This window comes from Rhipicephalus microplus, chromosome 1 (assembly GCF_043290135.1).
Source record: "Rhipicephalus microplus isolate Deutch F79 chromosome 1, USDA_Rmic, whole genome shotgun sequence".
NCBI lineage: Eukaryota > Metazoa > Arthropoda > Arachnida > Ixodida > Ixodidae > Rhipicephalus > Rhipicephalus microplus.
In genome coordinates, this window is record NC_134700.1 from 269,154,791 (window position 1) to 269,171,506 (window position 16,716).

General features: G+C 43.0%; 1 protein-coding gene across 1 annotated transcript; it reads right to left on the reverse strand.

Annotated features, from left to right (window-relative positions):
* Positions 1 to 124: 124 nt before the first annotated feature.
* On the reverse strand, positions 125 to 15,697 carry LOC142817254 (semaphorin-2A-like; the record flags this gene model as incomplete). The annotated part of the gene is given in 10 exon segments (XM_075894320.1): positions 125 to 185; positions 1,452 to 1,560; positions 2,868 to 2,989; positions 6,188 to 6,352; positions 7,526 to 7,637; positions 10,968 to 11,075; positions 12,926 to 12,988; positions 13,938 to 13,989; positions 14,083 to 14,170; positions 15,426 to 15,697. Coding segments are annotated over 10 exon segments (992 nt in total), but the record flags the coding sequence as incomplete, so codon positions are not given.
* Positions 15,698 to 16,716: the final 1,019 nt, after the last annotated feature.

A 16,716-nucleotide genomic window follows, 5' to 3' on the forward strand; every position in this document is an offset into this window, starting at 1 on the left:
ACTAAAGCTGCTCCTGTCAACAAGTCTAAATCTATGGGCACTTTTAAAAGTGCTCCGAAACAAAGGTTAGTAGTAAGCTGAATTTACTTGCACACTTGTTCACATTATGCAAATCAATACTCACAGTGACGTTGTAAAGACAGCGTAGACATTGCTGTCATCGTCAGGGAACTTGTAAACAGCCTCTGCAAAGTAAGTACCAGAAGACAGCAATTCACCAGCTGCAACCTCACCAAGTTGCACCCAACGTGATACTGTACCAACTAAAATGCTTAACAAGAGATTTAACCTTGAACAAGTTGATGTTGTCACGATGTCTGAGAACATGTAGTTTTAAAGCACAATAAGGCGGGACCACAATCATCAAAACCCCAAAGCACGCTCAATAATCTCGTATTGCACTAGAGGTGGTGGAGCACCATGTAAAGCCAGCTTGTTCTGTGAACCACTTAATAATTGTTGCGATTTAATGTCCCGAAACCACCATATGGATATGAGAAGCGCCGTAGTGGAGGGCTCCAAAAATTTCAACGACTTGGGGTTCTTTATTGTGCACCTGAATCTAAGTACACAAGCCTTGAGCGTTTCCACCTCCATCGAAAATAAGGTCACCATAGCAGTGTTCTGCGAACCAGTTTACTATTAGCATGGCTGCCCAAAATAAAATGTGCAGTTATTTCACTTTCTGCCTGCATTCTCCTGACATCAAGACTATACCTGTAATAAGTTTTGTCAATATGCTTTTAACACATGCATAACATTTTTTAGTCACTGTATGTACTTCGAAGTCATACCTCTTCAGTACAACAGCCCATAACTGGTATGCTTGATTCAGCCCAGCTACATGTAGAAATGACCACAGTTGCATATAGTACTTGATATGTGTATTTCCAGAAACATATGTTATTCTCTTCCTATAAGCAGGCACAATGACCATAAAAAATGCTATTCAAAACAAGCAGCAAAAAAGAATATTATGGTGGCCTTTGCTACAGTGCAACTACTACTGTGCATACCCAAGCTTGCCTTACAACTGCTATCACTAAGATTCAGTAGTGCACACATACAATATACTGCATAATTCTGTCATTTCGAGACAGAAGTACACAGACTCCCAACTTACACTGCGTGTCCAGCATCGTTGGCACAGTATCAAACATTGTGCAGTCTGTGGTGAAGCCAACACGAATGCAGTGATGCAAAACTGAAAACTCGGAACATATGACAACCCAAGCTCTGACTAAGTATACCTCTCCGACAGTTTAACAGTCAGAACAAGCTTAGAACACCAACACATCAAAAGCATATAGTCTTACTTCAGCAGAAAATTGGAAGTACAGTCGAAAACAGGCTGAAAAATAAAAGGAAATTGCGAGACTGCATGAGCCAAAGTCATCAAGGCCAGAACACTACGGTAGCGAAGGTTGAGCGAGTGGTGCATGAATACTCACGAATTTCGTTGAAGTAGAAAGGATATTCCCCAGGAAGTGAGCAGTTCAACCTCGCTTTGAGGAAGGTTGCCCAGTTGTGGGTTAAAATATTTTTCCCGCCTGTGTCTTTCTGTAAGATGAAAAGTGCAAGTAAAATAAAAGAAGAGGAAATATATTACCAACTACAGTCAAACACTCGTAAATTGTACCCACAAGTAATGAATTATTGCTTATAATGAACAAACACAAAATCCCCCCAAAATACTTTCTATATATAGATTATTTCATATAGTGAAGTACTAAAGAATATAACTTTTTTGTGAAGCTCTTCAGATTCAATCCGGGTTCCACTATAAACAAGATGAGTGCTATATAGCGTAACCTCTTGGCATCAATACATGCTTTAAAATCTAGTTGCTATATACCTTAATAGTGTGCTTACAAATGCAACACAGTGTTTTGTGATGTGCCAGCTTTTTTTTTTGTTCTTATCTTTCCCCATGCCAGCAATGCACGACCTTATCATTCAGTGTTTCAAGGCACGCGCTGTCCGCACACAATGGAGCTTCCAGTACATCGTTGGGCTTCCAGTGTTGTGACACCGTCTGAGCATTTTTTCGGCGCACGACTTGGAGAAACTTTTTTGCAAACGTTTGCCATGTTTTGCAGAAGTTGCGGTGACGAAAAAAACAACAACAGAAAACTTTTTGCAAAACGTGTAGTTAACAGCTGGCAGACGGCTGCTTAAATTTTGGTTAGCCAATTGTAGTTATGTAACAGGCAGTCAAGGTAGTTGCCGAAGACACTGAACATAAATATAGATGTGAATGTGCTTTTGCATAGGCAAAGCCGCAGTTCTTAGTTACTCAGTCCTGGCAAAACTTTGGTGTACTTAGCAGGCTTCTGGGAGATTCACGAAGCCATATTAATAGTTATTAAGAGAGCGTGCACACTGGAAAACACAAGTACACCATAAAAAGCAGCGCTTTACATCTGTTTGAACTTTAGCGTATATAATAGACTGTACATATTTGAATCAAAAGGACTACATTGCAGATTATTTCAATCTCTTCTGCATTAAGTAACCAGTTAGAAAGTTGATGTTGCATTCTGAAAAAGGCCTTTCCACCTTTCTGCCATCAAGGTTAACAGAAAACAGGTAAAGTCCGAGATAAGATCCGATACGTTACCTTCAAAATGCATTAACTAATTTCATCAATCAATTTTTTTCAGCTAAACATAAGGCACATTTGCAGCATAAGAATATAATAAATAAATATAAAACGGTGGTCAGGCTGCACGAAACCTAGGTAACTTGTATACAAGCAGCATGTGATGTGTTTATTTTTATACTGCTCTGGAAATTTAAAATACCAGAGTGTTCTATTAATGCAGCAAACATTTTCCTTAGCTCATAGTCCAATAAGCAGCGCCCACCTTACACACACGAGCCACTCGCGAGTAGATTACTTTGCCGCAGTTGATGTACTCGACAGCACTCTCCCGGAAAAAGAAGAACACGTGATCTCCAATGTCGAAGGAACCTACAAAGTTGGGCTCTGCAAGAATAGGTGACAAAAGAAAGGCATAACAAAATCAAAGGAAGGCACACAGTAAGCTCAGACATGTATGTAAAAGAAAACGTGAGTAACAGCGCCCACACTTAAAAAAAAGAAAGAATAAAGCCATATCTAGAAGCAAACTTAGCACAAGCATGACTAGTAAAACTCCTCAATGTAAGTGCGCAAATAGTGAAATCTTTACAACGAATCAAGTATGGCTGTTCTAAGAAAAGGAGGAGGAGGCTTTAAATGCAGAATATTGTTTTCGCATATCTGAAGTCACATAAAATAGAAATTCAAAAGTGTTGTGGCTCGGGCAGATTGGTTATCCACGAACTTAGCCTGTATTAGCGCAATACATGTGAAAAAGAAAAGACAACACAGACGCCGAGAAAGGTAGGCGCTAAACTTCTAACTGTTTATTAGGTGCCCTTCACATCTATCTTATACATGCGTAAAAACACAACTCCTCTTGCACGTGGTTGCATTCTGAGAAATGGCATATCTTTATCCGTCAGTGCAACGACGTATTGACTAGAGGCATACCAATAAAGACTCTACGCGCATGTCGCTATTGGTGGTATGGACCTGAATGGTTGTCCCAGCCAAAATCAAGCTGGCCTTCAGAACCTAATCAGTACAAACTGTTAAACGAAGAGGCAGAAATTGAGACACAACATGTATTTCTTCAAGCGTCATCCAAAAACTATCGATATAAGGAAGCATAGCATAAGGAAAATATCGATATAAGGAAGCATAGCGACCTGCAAAAGCTCCTGCGCATCACTGCCTGGGTCTTTCGCTTTGTGGATCAATGCCGTGGACTTCAAACTTCACTCAGCGAAGCAATTTCGGCACGGGAGCTAAGCAAGACTGAAATGTTTCGAGTCCGATATGTTCAGCTGGAAGTATTCGCGAACGACGTCGAACAAGTGCAGCTTGGACACCCACTCCCCAAAAAGTCTAGGCTGATGGATCTTCACCCTTTCTTGAAACAAAACAGACAGCTTCGGCTTGGCGAACGACTCGAGAGAATGGACGCCACATATGACGAAAAACATCCGGTTATACTGCCACAGAGACATCCTTTCACGACTCTGGTAGTGATTGAGGCTCACTGCAAAGCTTTGCATGGTGGTGTGGCAAGCACTATGATGCAAATACGACAGCAGTATTGGATCATCCGCGCTCGACAAGAAGTCAAGCGAATCATCAGCGAATTCTTTCTCTGCCGAAGATACAATGTGAAACCTGGGAACATGCAATATGCGCCGATGCCTGAAGACCGTCTTCTATCGTCACGGCAATTTGATGTAGTAGGATTGGACTTTGCAGGTCCCCTATATATAAAGCAACATAAGTTACATGGTGACACATCAAAAGCTTATATCCTGCTGTTCACCTGTGCGACGACTAGAGCAGTACACCTTGAACTGACGAGTGCAATCTCGACCAGTGCCTTCTTGCTAGCGTTCCGGAGATTTCTTGCTCGCAGAGGAGTACCCACAACAATGTACTCGGATAATGCTCTCGCCTTCAAGAGAGCGTCACGGGACCTCGGGAACATCTGGAGTGTCATGAAGAGCTCTCCTTTCGCATCTTTTCTGCTGAACTACCGCATAGAGTGGAAGTTTATCGTGCCAGGTACACCTTGGTGGGGCGGTTGGTGGGAGAGGCTTGTCCGGACTGTCAAGTCCTCGTTGCGCGAAATGATGGGAAAGAGCAAGCTCAGCAGCGAACAAGCCGAGACGATGCTACTAGAGCTAGAAGCGGTTGTTAATTCAAGACCAGTGACCTACACGTATACGGACGCTAAAGAGCCCTCTCCAATATGTCCAGCGCATTTTCTTGTTGGACGTTCAGAGCAACAATGACTATGATGCGATCAGTGCTCAAGCTAGTCGAAGAGACATCAGCAAAAAGTTGAGATACCGACAGAAGATGATGGATCATATGTGGATGCGATGGTAAAAAGAGTATTTATTAGAACTACAAGCACTTCACCTATACCCAACTCATCCCAGCAGCTGCCTCCGAGTAAATGACGTGGTGATAATCGAAGAGCCTGGCATTTCTGGAGGAGTTTGGCCCCTTGGGCGAATCACAGACGTTTACCCTGGACAAGATGGTATAATGCGAGCTTGTCGAGTCAAACCTCAAGACGGGAAGTTTTTCAAGAAAACCAGTACAGAAATTGTACAGACTGGAATTGAGCGACGCTACTGGGGGGCAAGAGTATGTTGGAAAAGAAAGGAATAAACGTGTGCAGGCTAGTACTGCGAGAGAAGAAGAAGAAGAAGTTGGAAACAAGAAACGGCATTCAGTCTGGTTTCTTCGCTGATCAGTAGTTTTCCTTTACAGCGTCCAATACTCTGCCATTAGGCTACGATGGCAGTCATGCCTCCGTCCACTTTACAGGGTACATATGTGCATTCAAACGTGGGAGCGTCAGTCAACGCCACCAGTACCCATTACGGCGAGTGTAGAACACACTTTTTTGCCTGTTTGGTGCCGCTTAGCACGTGATTTTACTACGAGCTGGCAGCTGACCAATAATTCCTTGCATACTACCTGAAGGCATCAAACCAAGCAGAACGAGACCCTCACTATGAATGAAAGGAATAAGTGTAAACTGATAGACTCGTCTCTCGTACCACTCTCTTTTCTCCTATGGACTCTCTTGACGACTTTACCATGTGAACTTGTATGACCATTTAGACTCTTTATACGTTTCACTTGGTTAATGAGGACTGCATCTATTTTTGGTCGGGCTGACGCTTCTTAGTTTACCTTTTATTGACTCTGGTGTTTTCGTTGTGTGTGTGTGCGTGTGTGTGTGTGCCTGTGTGCGCCTGCATGCGTGCGTGTGTGTGCGCACGCATGCACGTGTGTGTGTGTGTGTGAGAGAGAGAGCAAACATTTTCATTTTTTATGAAGATCAAACACTCAGCTCCTTCACTTGTTCGAGAATATGATTCATATCGAATTCAACTTGCTTTGTTACCCGAGCCTATCATAACGTGAAGCAGTTTGTTGTAGCAGAGCTTCCAAATGCTACAACTGAATCCTCACTGCTGAGATCACGTCTACTTCACAACTATCATAAACTTCAGAGCTCTTTGGATAATGGGAGACACTGGTTCACCAAGAAAGCAGAGGAAAAACAACACAAACTTCCTGAAAGTGCATACTTACTGTCAAGCCACATGGAGTCATACTTGAGCGTGCGCATGAAGAACTCGCTTTGTTCGTGAGTTGTCCTGTTGAACAGCGCCGATCGAAAAATCACAGTGTCAGCCTTGGTAAATTCGGCGACCGTCCCACTGTACAATCCTGGCATGTCCCCAGGGTTTCCATGTTCTGCCGATGACATGGATAGAATCGTTTGAAATATTTACCAACAGCTGAAACTTCCACCAATACATTAAAAAGCATCGGTCACACCCAAAGTAAGTGACAACCAAAATGTAATGAAGCGTGCAACCAATGTTTGAAAACTGAAGTTGGCACTACAAACAAATTGCTGTCCAGAAAAGTTAAATTGCGAGCTTTGACAATGGCACACTCAAAGGAAGACATCATAAAGGTAGAGTTAACAATCATTGTGATCCCTCAATGTTTTTTCCTATGCACCTAAAGTCTGACCCATGAGACCTTTAGCATTCTACCAGTTGCAGAGCAATGCACGTGATGGCAGGCAAATCGTACCTTTATGCTCGGCTGAAGAGTTAGTTCATCAGAAAAAATGGCTTTGAGACAATTACCTCAGAATTTACTGAGGACTTAACGCTGAAACTTTATCCATATCTCAGAGACTCACATTCAGCAAAGAAGGTTTTGATTAACAAATGTATAAAGCATGCATTCATTACTACTACCATATGCCAAGTGACACTGTATTGAATATAGCTGCACATCAAATAGTGTGAAGAACAACATAAACCTAAACCAGAAGAACAAAAAGAATGGCATACTAGCCTTTCACTGTCCATATTTCAATTACAAGAAATTGTTTTGCACATATCAAGACACAGCATTTAATTTTTCATTCGTTATCTGTTTCCATCAAATAAATATATTAATCATGCCTTCCTCACTTACGGTACTCCCCTAAAAAACTTGTAGGCAAAGTACCTGCTTTATTTCTTATTGACCAATTTCTTTAAAAATTTAGTTTTATTAACTACGGTAACCCCCAAGTTTGTACTTTTACCTATGCCTGAAATTAAAGAACATGATTAACAGTGGACACTGTTAGAAATTAGCATTGTTAATAATATGTGTTCTTTCACTCTTATAAAGGTTTCCTAAATTACTGTCTGAAAACCACAAAAAGAAAACACTGTGAGTAATTGCTGCTAAAGAGTTTGCAACACCTGACTAATCCTCGAAACATGTTTCACCAATTATGTGTGCCAACAACAACAACAACAACAACAAAAGCCTTAGATGAATTAGGTAGCACTTAACTAATTAGCTAACTAAAGCAAGGCTAGCAGTCAACAGAGTGCTTCAAACAATGCTTCAACTCACCAACCCAAACAGCCGTAGAGTTATCATCTGGATCGAACGGGCATTTTCCTATACCCCGACCAATGTCTCGCAATGTCAGCTGACTTTTCGACACTTCTGTCAGGTTGCTACTCTGTAAGGGACACAAACCACACACACAGTTCTGAGTAAAGAAAGACGTACTCTATTATGAAAAGTGGCCTAATAAAACACGTTACCGAATTGCCAATAATTGGATGCGATAGATGTAGAAAAAAGAAAGAAGACGTCCAGCGGTGGCCCAGGCAGTTAACGATTCAGAGCAATATTGTAGCACGAAAAAGTCTGTTCTGCAGCACACTTGGAACATGAGGAACCGAGTACTTAGACTTCTGGAGCCCTCCACTGCGGCCTCTCTAATAATCATATTGTGGTTTTGGGATGTTAAATCCGAGATATTATTATTATTATTCAAAAAATGTCTTAGATCATAATTCAACTAGCCTATCAGTCTGAAATTTTCGAGCAGGCTTGGAAGAAAAGAAAATGGAATTTAGGATCACTTGGAGATGATTGTCTAAATTTTCAGAAAACACTCTTATTAGTGTGCATATTCAGAAGCTTCTGCAATATAAAGAAGGAGACAAGGCCAACAGCCAGAGAGAAGCCATCAAGTTCTCAACACAAGAAAGTGTCACATGCTGGCTTCACTGCACTGTATAAAATATGTGTTGAAGCGAATCATAAGTGACGAAGTGAGCATGAAACATACAGTTTCTGCAAATGACTGAAGTCATTAAAAAATATGTTAACCAGAAAACCAGCTGATGATGAACAAAACCTTGTTGCAAACGAGAACACATTGCTTGCTTTTGACAGCACTGATTGTGCAATCCATGGATGATGCTCTATCACTATGGATGATGCTCACACTATGGATGATGCTCTATCATAGTCGACAATTGTTAAAGGCAAGAGCACCAATTATCATTCTCCTTTCACTTCCAAGCACTTCAGGTTGAACACTTCCTTCCTATATTCCAAGTATTACAAAAAAGTCTCCTGAAAAATAAAAACAGGTAAAAAAAATTAGTATGAAGTGTGCGGGGTCAGTGATCAATCTGACCTTAAAAGGGAGGGATGGCGGTAGGGTGCATGTTTTTTTTTTTCCTGCATAGCGGCATTGCCATCCTAGGAGTTGCACCTTCACATGCTGAAAAGGCAGAAGTTCAGGGGAAGATGGAAGCTTGAAGAGAGGAAAAATTCTTTAACAAGGGTTGTCCCTGGACATTTCGACAAGCACACCTGTCTTTTTCAAGGCAGCCTCACAGGTGACAATACTGCGTGACAAAACATTGGCTTCAGCGAATACGTGTTCAAGAATTTTTCACCTCAATATGCTGTCAATGTGCAAATGGTAGGTCCCCGCGCAACTGACGCGGTTGGGGAACGAACAGAGCATCCCACAATGAGGCCATATGGCAGAGGACAACCGACTGGTTAGGAAAAAGAAGTGCAAATGGTTTATCTTATTCGTAGGGAAAAGGGGGGAGGAGCAAGGGGTTCGCATGAGTGGCCGTACCTCCCCCATAACCTTTCAGATTTCTCGCTGACTGGGATTCTACAACTGTGCACATGAAGGGCCTTACAGGGTTCAGCTTTTGCGGAGGTCTATAATGTGACACCCCATTGAACAGCGAGAAATCCACGTGGCAGCAACGCTTCATGCTAACTGTGTGATTTGCAAAAAATGTTGGCCATGTTTTGCATGCTCAGAAGCTTAGAATGCAAGGGTTGGGAGGAAATCAGTTGGCAAAATTTGCGAGGTCGGAGCAGCTTTGACCTTTTTTTGTCAATCGATGACAAACATATTTATAGCAGTGTTTTAAAAGCATCACGTCATTTATGCTTTGTGGCTGACGGCAAGGCTAAATTTCTAGTGCGGCAGTTTGCCACCGCGTCACGCCAGTTTCGAAATCAAGACGTGCAATGAGCAAGACACGCGAGCAGTAAGTAGTCACACCACATTGTGCCAGATGCGCTCTACATGGGCAGATAAGCTTGACAATAGGCATAGCAAAATTTTGCAAAGTGTCAAATAAATTTTTGCACGGACGCAACTTAATTTGTGCGAAGATGCCGTTTACAGTGGGTAGTGCCAATGCGCATTGTGCAGTGCCACTTGACCGCAGTCACACATTACGCAGTGATACCGCATACATTATGGTTGCGGAGTGTCTCTCACAAACACACGTGCATGCACGCACATGTGTGCATGTGCAAACATACACACACATTACTTGTTTGTGTGCTAGTGCCAGTTCCCTAACAAAAGAGAAACTTTTGATGGCACGCTGAACTCTCAACAACAGAGGTACATGCAGCAGCACAGACTGGGTTAGCCTGAATGTTTTGACAAAAAGCACACTGCCAGAATGGAGCGAGTGGAGGGTATATTGGCATTATGAAAAAGCTCTAGCTGTGTTTGTTACCAGGAAAACACTGTTTTTGGGCAAAAAATGGTTTACTGCCGTGTATGCAGGTGGCCTTATGAACTATGGCGCAGTTGATGGAAGCTGCACACGAATGTGCGCAGCGAGGTAGAGGAATATGAGAGTGTAGCAAAACGGTGCAACTGACGTGATTGGACCACCTTGGCAGAAGACATATGTTGCAAAGTAAACATATTGACAAGTGCAAAACATAACGTAATCAGACTGAGCACTTCATCTCCCAGAAAGAACAAAGCTACCACATCACAATGCAGGTAACAGATGTCCTAAAAAATTACCATTGCATAGGAATACACAAAAAAAATACATTTTATAGCAAAGAGCACTGAAACAAGCAGAGATGAAGATTTGAAAAAAAAAAAAAAGCTTCTTCAACAAATGCTCTTTACATTTTACCACACCACCATAAATGAAGTTGTTTTTTAAATGAAGTGCACAGACAAAGGTTTCCAAAAAACAATCGCAGCCAACAAGTAGCTCTCCATCATAACTACTGTTTTTATTTTCTAGTTGATAATTCGCACAAATGCTAACATTCAAGTTCCCCCTTTCACTGAATACCTCTAATTTCCAGTAGATTGTTTTAAACAGAATCTTGTCTGCATCACTGTTAACATCCTAAGAGATATTCACAGGAAGTATAGCTTGTTATTTTTTCATTTTTATATGGTGCAGGCCTTGTATACTGCAACACAGCTTCACAATTTTAAGTGGGAGCTAGAAATAACAATATTATGAAATTAATTTTTAAGATTTTATTCTCTCAAAGATTTGTAACTCAAGGACCCTGTGATCATTTGTCAAAGAGTTACTACTGTTTTATTTACTGGAATATTCTTATAATGAGGTTTCATTGAGCTGATTCAACCATATATACAGTAGAGACTCAACTGGCTCTGTACCATGTTGGTGCAATTATTCAAACCGATTTGTGCTCAGTGAAGCTTAAGAGGCATGTTTTCAATGCTTACATAAATTTCCATGTCCCTTGGATTCTGTGCATTTGTTCCACATATGTAGAGCTTTGTTCCATCTCCAATGGGCTGGATAACCTTGATGTGGTTCCTGCACTCGTAATCCTGAAAGAAGGTTTGTATGAATGTAAAACACAATGCTGAGGATAACAGCTAGGAATGCAGCATGTGAACATCAGATACGCTGGTGTAGGTCAAAACTCATGGTCTTTTCAATGTGCCTGAACCGAGTTACTTTAGCAACAAAAAAAGTAAGGAACACTGATTAATAACTACCGATTCTAATGAGAGAAATAAGATTCTTCTGGGATTAAGCTAAAATAATCTGACTGATTTCAATCAACTTCAAATTCCACAGAATTTGGTATTTAATAACATCATTTGCATAAAACCTTGCTAAAGTGCCTGATCTTCACAAATCCAGATGAAGTTGGTTATTTACACACCAAAAGAAATCTGTTTTTAATCTATGAATCACTACTGATCACTTTTGTACAGCAGATTATACTTCAATTCCATGGTGGTTGAGCCTTGCAGTCACAGTAGTGCTTTGCATATACTTTTCATGTGTCCTTATGATGATGTGAAGTGTAAGCTTAACTGCATGAATCAAGCTATTTATACTTTGTCAAGCAATGCGTTCCATATACAAGTAAGCTAAATCCCTTCCATTCTGTAAATGCACAAGCAAACTTGACAGGCTTACTCAACGCTGTCACAGTTCCAGGCCAAAAGTGTGCACATGGCATAAGACACAACCGGTAACGATTGGCAAACATCCCACAACAAATGGCCGTCCACCACCACACCTACTCTGCCCTTTATTCCTGAGCAGCCCTCTTTCACCGCATGTCTGTTGCCAAGGCTGAACAGTTCAGTTCCATGTGAATGCAAATCTATTTTCAGCGGGTGTAGAGCTTTCAGAAAGCCCAAAAATGATCTCACCAAAAAACGTTTAAGGGCAAAGTACACCTTAGCCATGTGGCATCACCTTCATAGCCACTAATTTTAACAACATTGTGGATTGGTATATCCCAGATGTAGGCATCCAAAACTACACCATCATCATCATCATCATAAGACTGGCTACGCCCATTGCAGGGCAAAGGCTTCTCTCATGAACCTCCAACCAACCCGGTTTTGTGCTTTCCGTTGCCTCGTTATACCTGCGAACTTTTTAATCTCATCAGCCCACCCAACTTTCCGTCTCTCCTTCCTGCGTTTGCCTTCTCTGGGAATCAAGTCGGTTACTCTTAATGACCAGCGGTTATCCTGGTTACGTGCTACGTGTCCAGCCCATGTATATTTCTTCTTCTTGATTTCAACCATGATATCCTTAGCCCCATTATTTTCCCTAACCCACTCTGCTCTCTTCTTGTCGTCAAGATTACACCTATCATTTTTCTTTCCGCCACTTGCTGCGTCGTCCTCAATTTACGCTGAACCCTATGAAATTATTTTCATAAGCAGTAAGTGCACATTTTTTTTCATAGTGTTTAGCAAATAAAATAAGGCAATTAAATAAGTTCAGACTTAATGTTGATCACAGCTTTCGTAAAACGCACTTGAAGAATTTTTTCGCTGATTAAATTAAGGCCCCAAAACATGTAAAAATCCCCTTTGGTGTAGCTTCATGGCAACGCATAACGCACCCAACAAGATGGTTTCACGGCAGTGTGCATCACCCTGCCGTGAAACCACCTTTTCAGGCAGGTTATAAGAGGCATGGTGTACATATTTGGTACATAATCGTTACAACACTTATGATACTAGAATTCGAGCCACCGCAAATCTAATTTTCAATCAACCATTCATCAAGCCTAGATTTAACAAAACTTTCAAGCAGATGGTGAGTGTAGTACGTCCGTTATTCACATAAAACAAGCCATGCTCCACACCCATGCTATATTTTTTTACATATAGAAAGCATGCTGAAGAGCTGTGTTGACACCCACCTCTCGCTTTCCTTTATAAACACAGGTAGAAACAACGTCCTTGTTGGCACTGAGACTCCGGTCCTGCAATGCAATGCAAGCCTCAGTAACAAATATGTGCCCTCCATGAACACTGTATTTTGACTCAATAAAATCTAAACATAATACACAGCAAAGTGCACTAACATATCCATCATAGAAGAGTGAGAAAAAAACATAGGAAGACGTAGGCAACTGCAACTACAGTTCACTAAGCAAAGTTCAGCGATAACACTAGTTCGGCTCCAGTAATCTGATTGTGTGCCGTGAGACAGTACATCCTCCAAAGATGTGCAGCCAAATGCACTGTAGCTCTCCAAAGACTCCTAATTTTGAGCATTTCTTTTGCAACGGGCTGCATATATTTAAGAAAGCAAACAAATTAATGATGCCACGTCACAGTACTGATACACATGTTTATGAGTACTATCAACCCACTGAAGAACTCAATAATAATCAATCCAGACCCCGTCAATATCAGACCACCAAAGAGGCAGTCAGACTGAAATAAAATAGTCTGCTTTGAAATAATATCAAATAGAAAGAGAGGGCAGCACAAAACACAATAATTGTAGAGATAAACCTAAATTAACACCTTTGGTAACAAGCTAATAGAATACGTATTAACATCAGAGCTAAGGAAAAACTATGCAAATGGCAAATAACTCTGCCTAGTATAAAACTTGTCAATAATCGGTGTCAATAGCAACACAACTAGACAAATATAATTAGAACTCCCACTTCTATGACCAGCAGCTCACTCAATGATTGTGCAGTACGGCAATGTGTTATAGTACATGAAAATGAGCTGGCACATTAAACCAGGAATTAACAGCTGTGTGCTTACTTGTCTATGACAATTACATGTATCACATCAATAAAGACAAAGGATGCCAATATGCTTCCTAAGGTTTACCTATGACATGTACATATATGTTTTTGAGAGGATTGCGAGAAAATACAGTTGCAACATAAAAATTAGTAACACACTTACATTGCACTTGGTTCGATTAATATTTGCCAAGCTGAGCCGGAAAACTTTGTCCCTGGAACATAAAAGTTTTATGATATAAGCACAACTTCTTTCTCCATAAGTTTATCGTGTTGAAAACCAGTGCTTTAATTTATTGAAAACTTACATGCCACCAACAAAAAGGATCTCGCGTTTGCGGTCCATGTAGAATGTTCGATAGTACAGGCGCCCACACGAAAATTCCCGAGTGTGATCTGCAGGAAACAAGACAAAATATTCTTACAATATGTTACAATATTCTTACAATATGTTAGTAGTAGTACTATAAGCTGCAGCTTAACATGATGTAGCTTTTTTTTTTCAGTTATAATTTGCACACATACAAGTGATAATCACTTTGACAGTATGAATGACAAGTGTTCTCAAGAGGGACCCATGCACATACATGTGGTAAATAAAAACAAGGAATGCCCAATTTCATGTTCAGCCTGATTAACTCTGTTAGATCATGTGCTTACTTCCAAAATGTGCCATGATACGAGTTCTTCGACAACACAACCACTTTACTGTCATCCACAAGCATCTGAAGTTCCATCCTGCCCTTACACAATTGCGGAATCCTGAATGCGGTCAGATGCCCTTATTCATACAAAACCATCTTGCATCATGCCTTAGCAGAAGCCGTAAAGGAAGGCAAAAAGTGGGCGCATTGCAAAACATCGACAACATTAAAGAAGCCTGGGAAGAGCAATGGTCAAGCAATGCAGTTGTCACACCACAGCTACCTGACCTTGCATCACAGCGGTAGTCTCTATTTATAGACTTCACCACTATGCCCGAAATCTAAGGGTGCTCTGTATAGCAAGGTAATCACAGGATGTATAACCGGAATGATCAGCAGTGGCAATGCTTGAAGGTATCGTTAAGCCATTGCTCTACTCAGGAATGACGTTTCCGCAAGGCTAACCAAAACCATGCCAAGATCCTCTGCTCAAGTATTTGCTCCAGGGTGTAGCTCTGCCAGTCGGCGACATCTGACCAAGTGTGGAATGTGGTTTTCCAAAGTAAGGTAAACGCTGCACCATCATCCTTTTGTACACATGCACTGGTTAATACAAAATTTTGTCCGCGAATATTGTGCACTGTAAAGGGCACAATACACAAAAATATTTTATATAGATGACCCGAGTTGCAGATCCACTTTTCTGCAACTGAATAGTCTGCTGCCATGTCTCTAGTACAAAACGCTACCATACTCAAGAACATGCGAGTTAATATGTGCCCATGTATTTCCTCAGTAAAGACACACTCTAAGTCGGCACGTAAAGGAGTGATGACTCCCGAGCAATGACAGGACGAATAGACAGTGCAGAAATACGAAGTCACGGTGCTCCCGCACACGGGCATCCGTTTTGACTGCCCACAACTACCAACGCGTAAACACCACGCCAAAAGCGTCCCTTCGAGGCGCCGGTCAAAGAGCCCCCAACGAAATCCGGAGTCGCTCACCCCTGCGGTGCCTGTGGGCATAAGTGGCGGCAGCGGGCAACAGCAGCAGCACCACCGCAGCCGCCAACAGCAACAGGAGCGGCAACGGGGGCCACCGCCGCGGCCGGCCCATCGGCGTGCCGCCGCTCAACGCCGGCCAGTGGACGGAAGCCGGGGGCCAGCGAGCGGCGGGCCCTCGCGTCGGCGTGCCGGTCGACGCATAGCAGGACGGCGCCGATGACAAGCACTCGACAGCTGAGCCGCCCGACCGCACACTGCCGCTCCTCTCAGCAGGCGGGGCGCGCCGCTGCCTCGCTCCTTATTCTTTTAGTTTTGTTTTATTTGTCTTTCCCTTTAACGACGGCGGCGGCGCAACGGTCGCCTTTCCTGCCTCGGGCTGTCCGTCTCTCTTTTTGGCCCGATCGATGCTACGGGGAGGAGGGTCACCTATACACTCGGCTGTTTCCAGCCCCTCACGCCCCGACGCAGCTCGGCGGCACACTCTGGCGTCGCACCTAGACGTGCCGTCGCGCTGGCCGAGCGCCCACGGTCGAATGCGCTTTCGAGCGCATCCCCGGTCGCCGCCACCGCTATCAAAGCCCCCTCCTCCTCTTCCTCGCGATTTCTCCCGATTTCCCCTCCCCCCTCGTCCCGAACGACGCTCTCACGCCGGCGCACTCCCCCGGGAAAAGAACGACGCAGCCGACACGGGCGTCGCCTCACGGAAGGACCTGTCTGCGCTGTATCAACATACGCGTTGATTGCGCCGCCGTCCCATTTCGGGAGGGCCGAGGAGAGAGAGAGAGAGAGAGAGTGGGTCCGTGAGTTTACCGCCGGAGAGCGGTACCTGCGATCAAACGCGAGGAGCGGACCTCGCAGGAAGCGCAGGTGTACTTTCGAGCTCCTCCTCGGCCACATTTTTCTCTCCCCTTGTCCTCTCCATCCTCGCGCTTTCGGTTTCACCTCTCCCGGTGCGTGTTTGCCGAAGCGAGCCATGCGCGTCGTCGGCGCACATCCCATATAATGCACATAGAGCGCGGGCACACAAGTGCCCCTGCAGACATAATTAGCAGCAACGGGCACGGCGCACGCCCGCAAAAACACGCTGGTACGGAACGACGAAAAAAAAATAAACGACGCGCCGATGCAGACGCAAATACGCGTTTGCCTTCTGCTTGCCTTTGCGGGCGAGCCCTGTTATCCGCGCACAAAGCGGCGCATCGGCGAAAGGGCTTCACTGTTTGCAGTGCTGGCAAACAGCCCAACAGAATGAGATATGGTACGCAGGGCGGTTCAGGTCATAACCGACCAA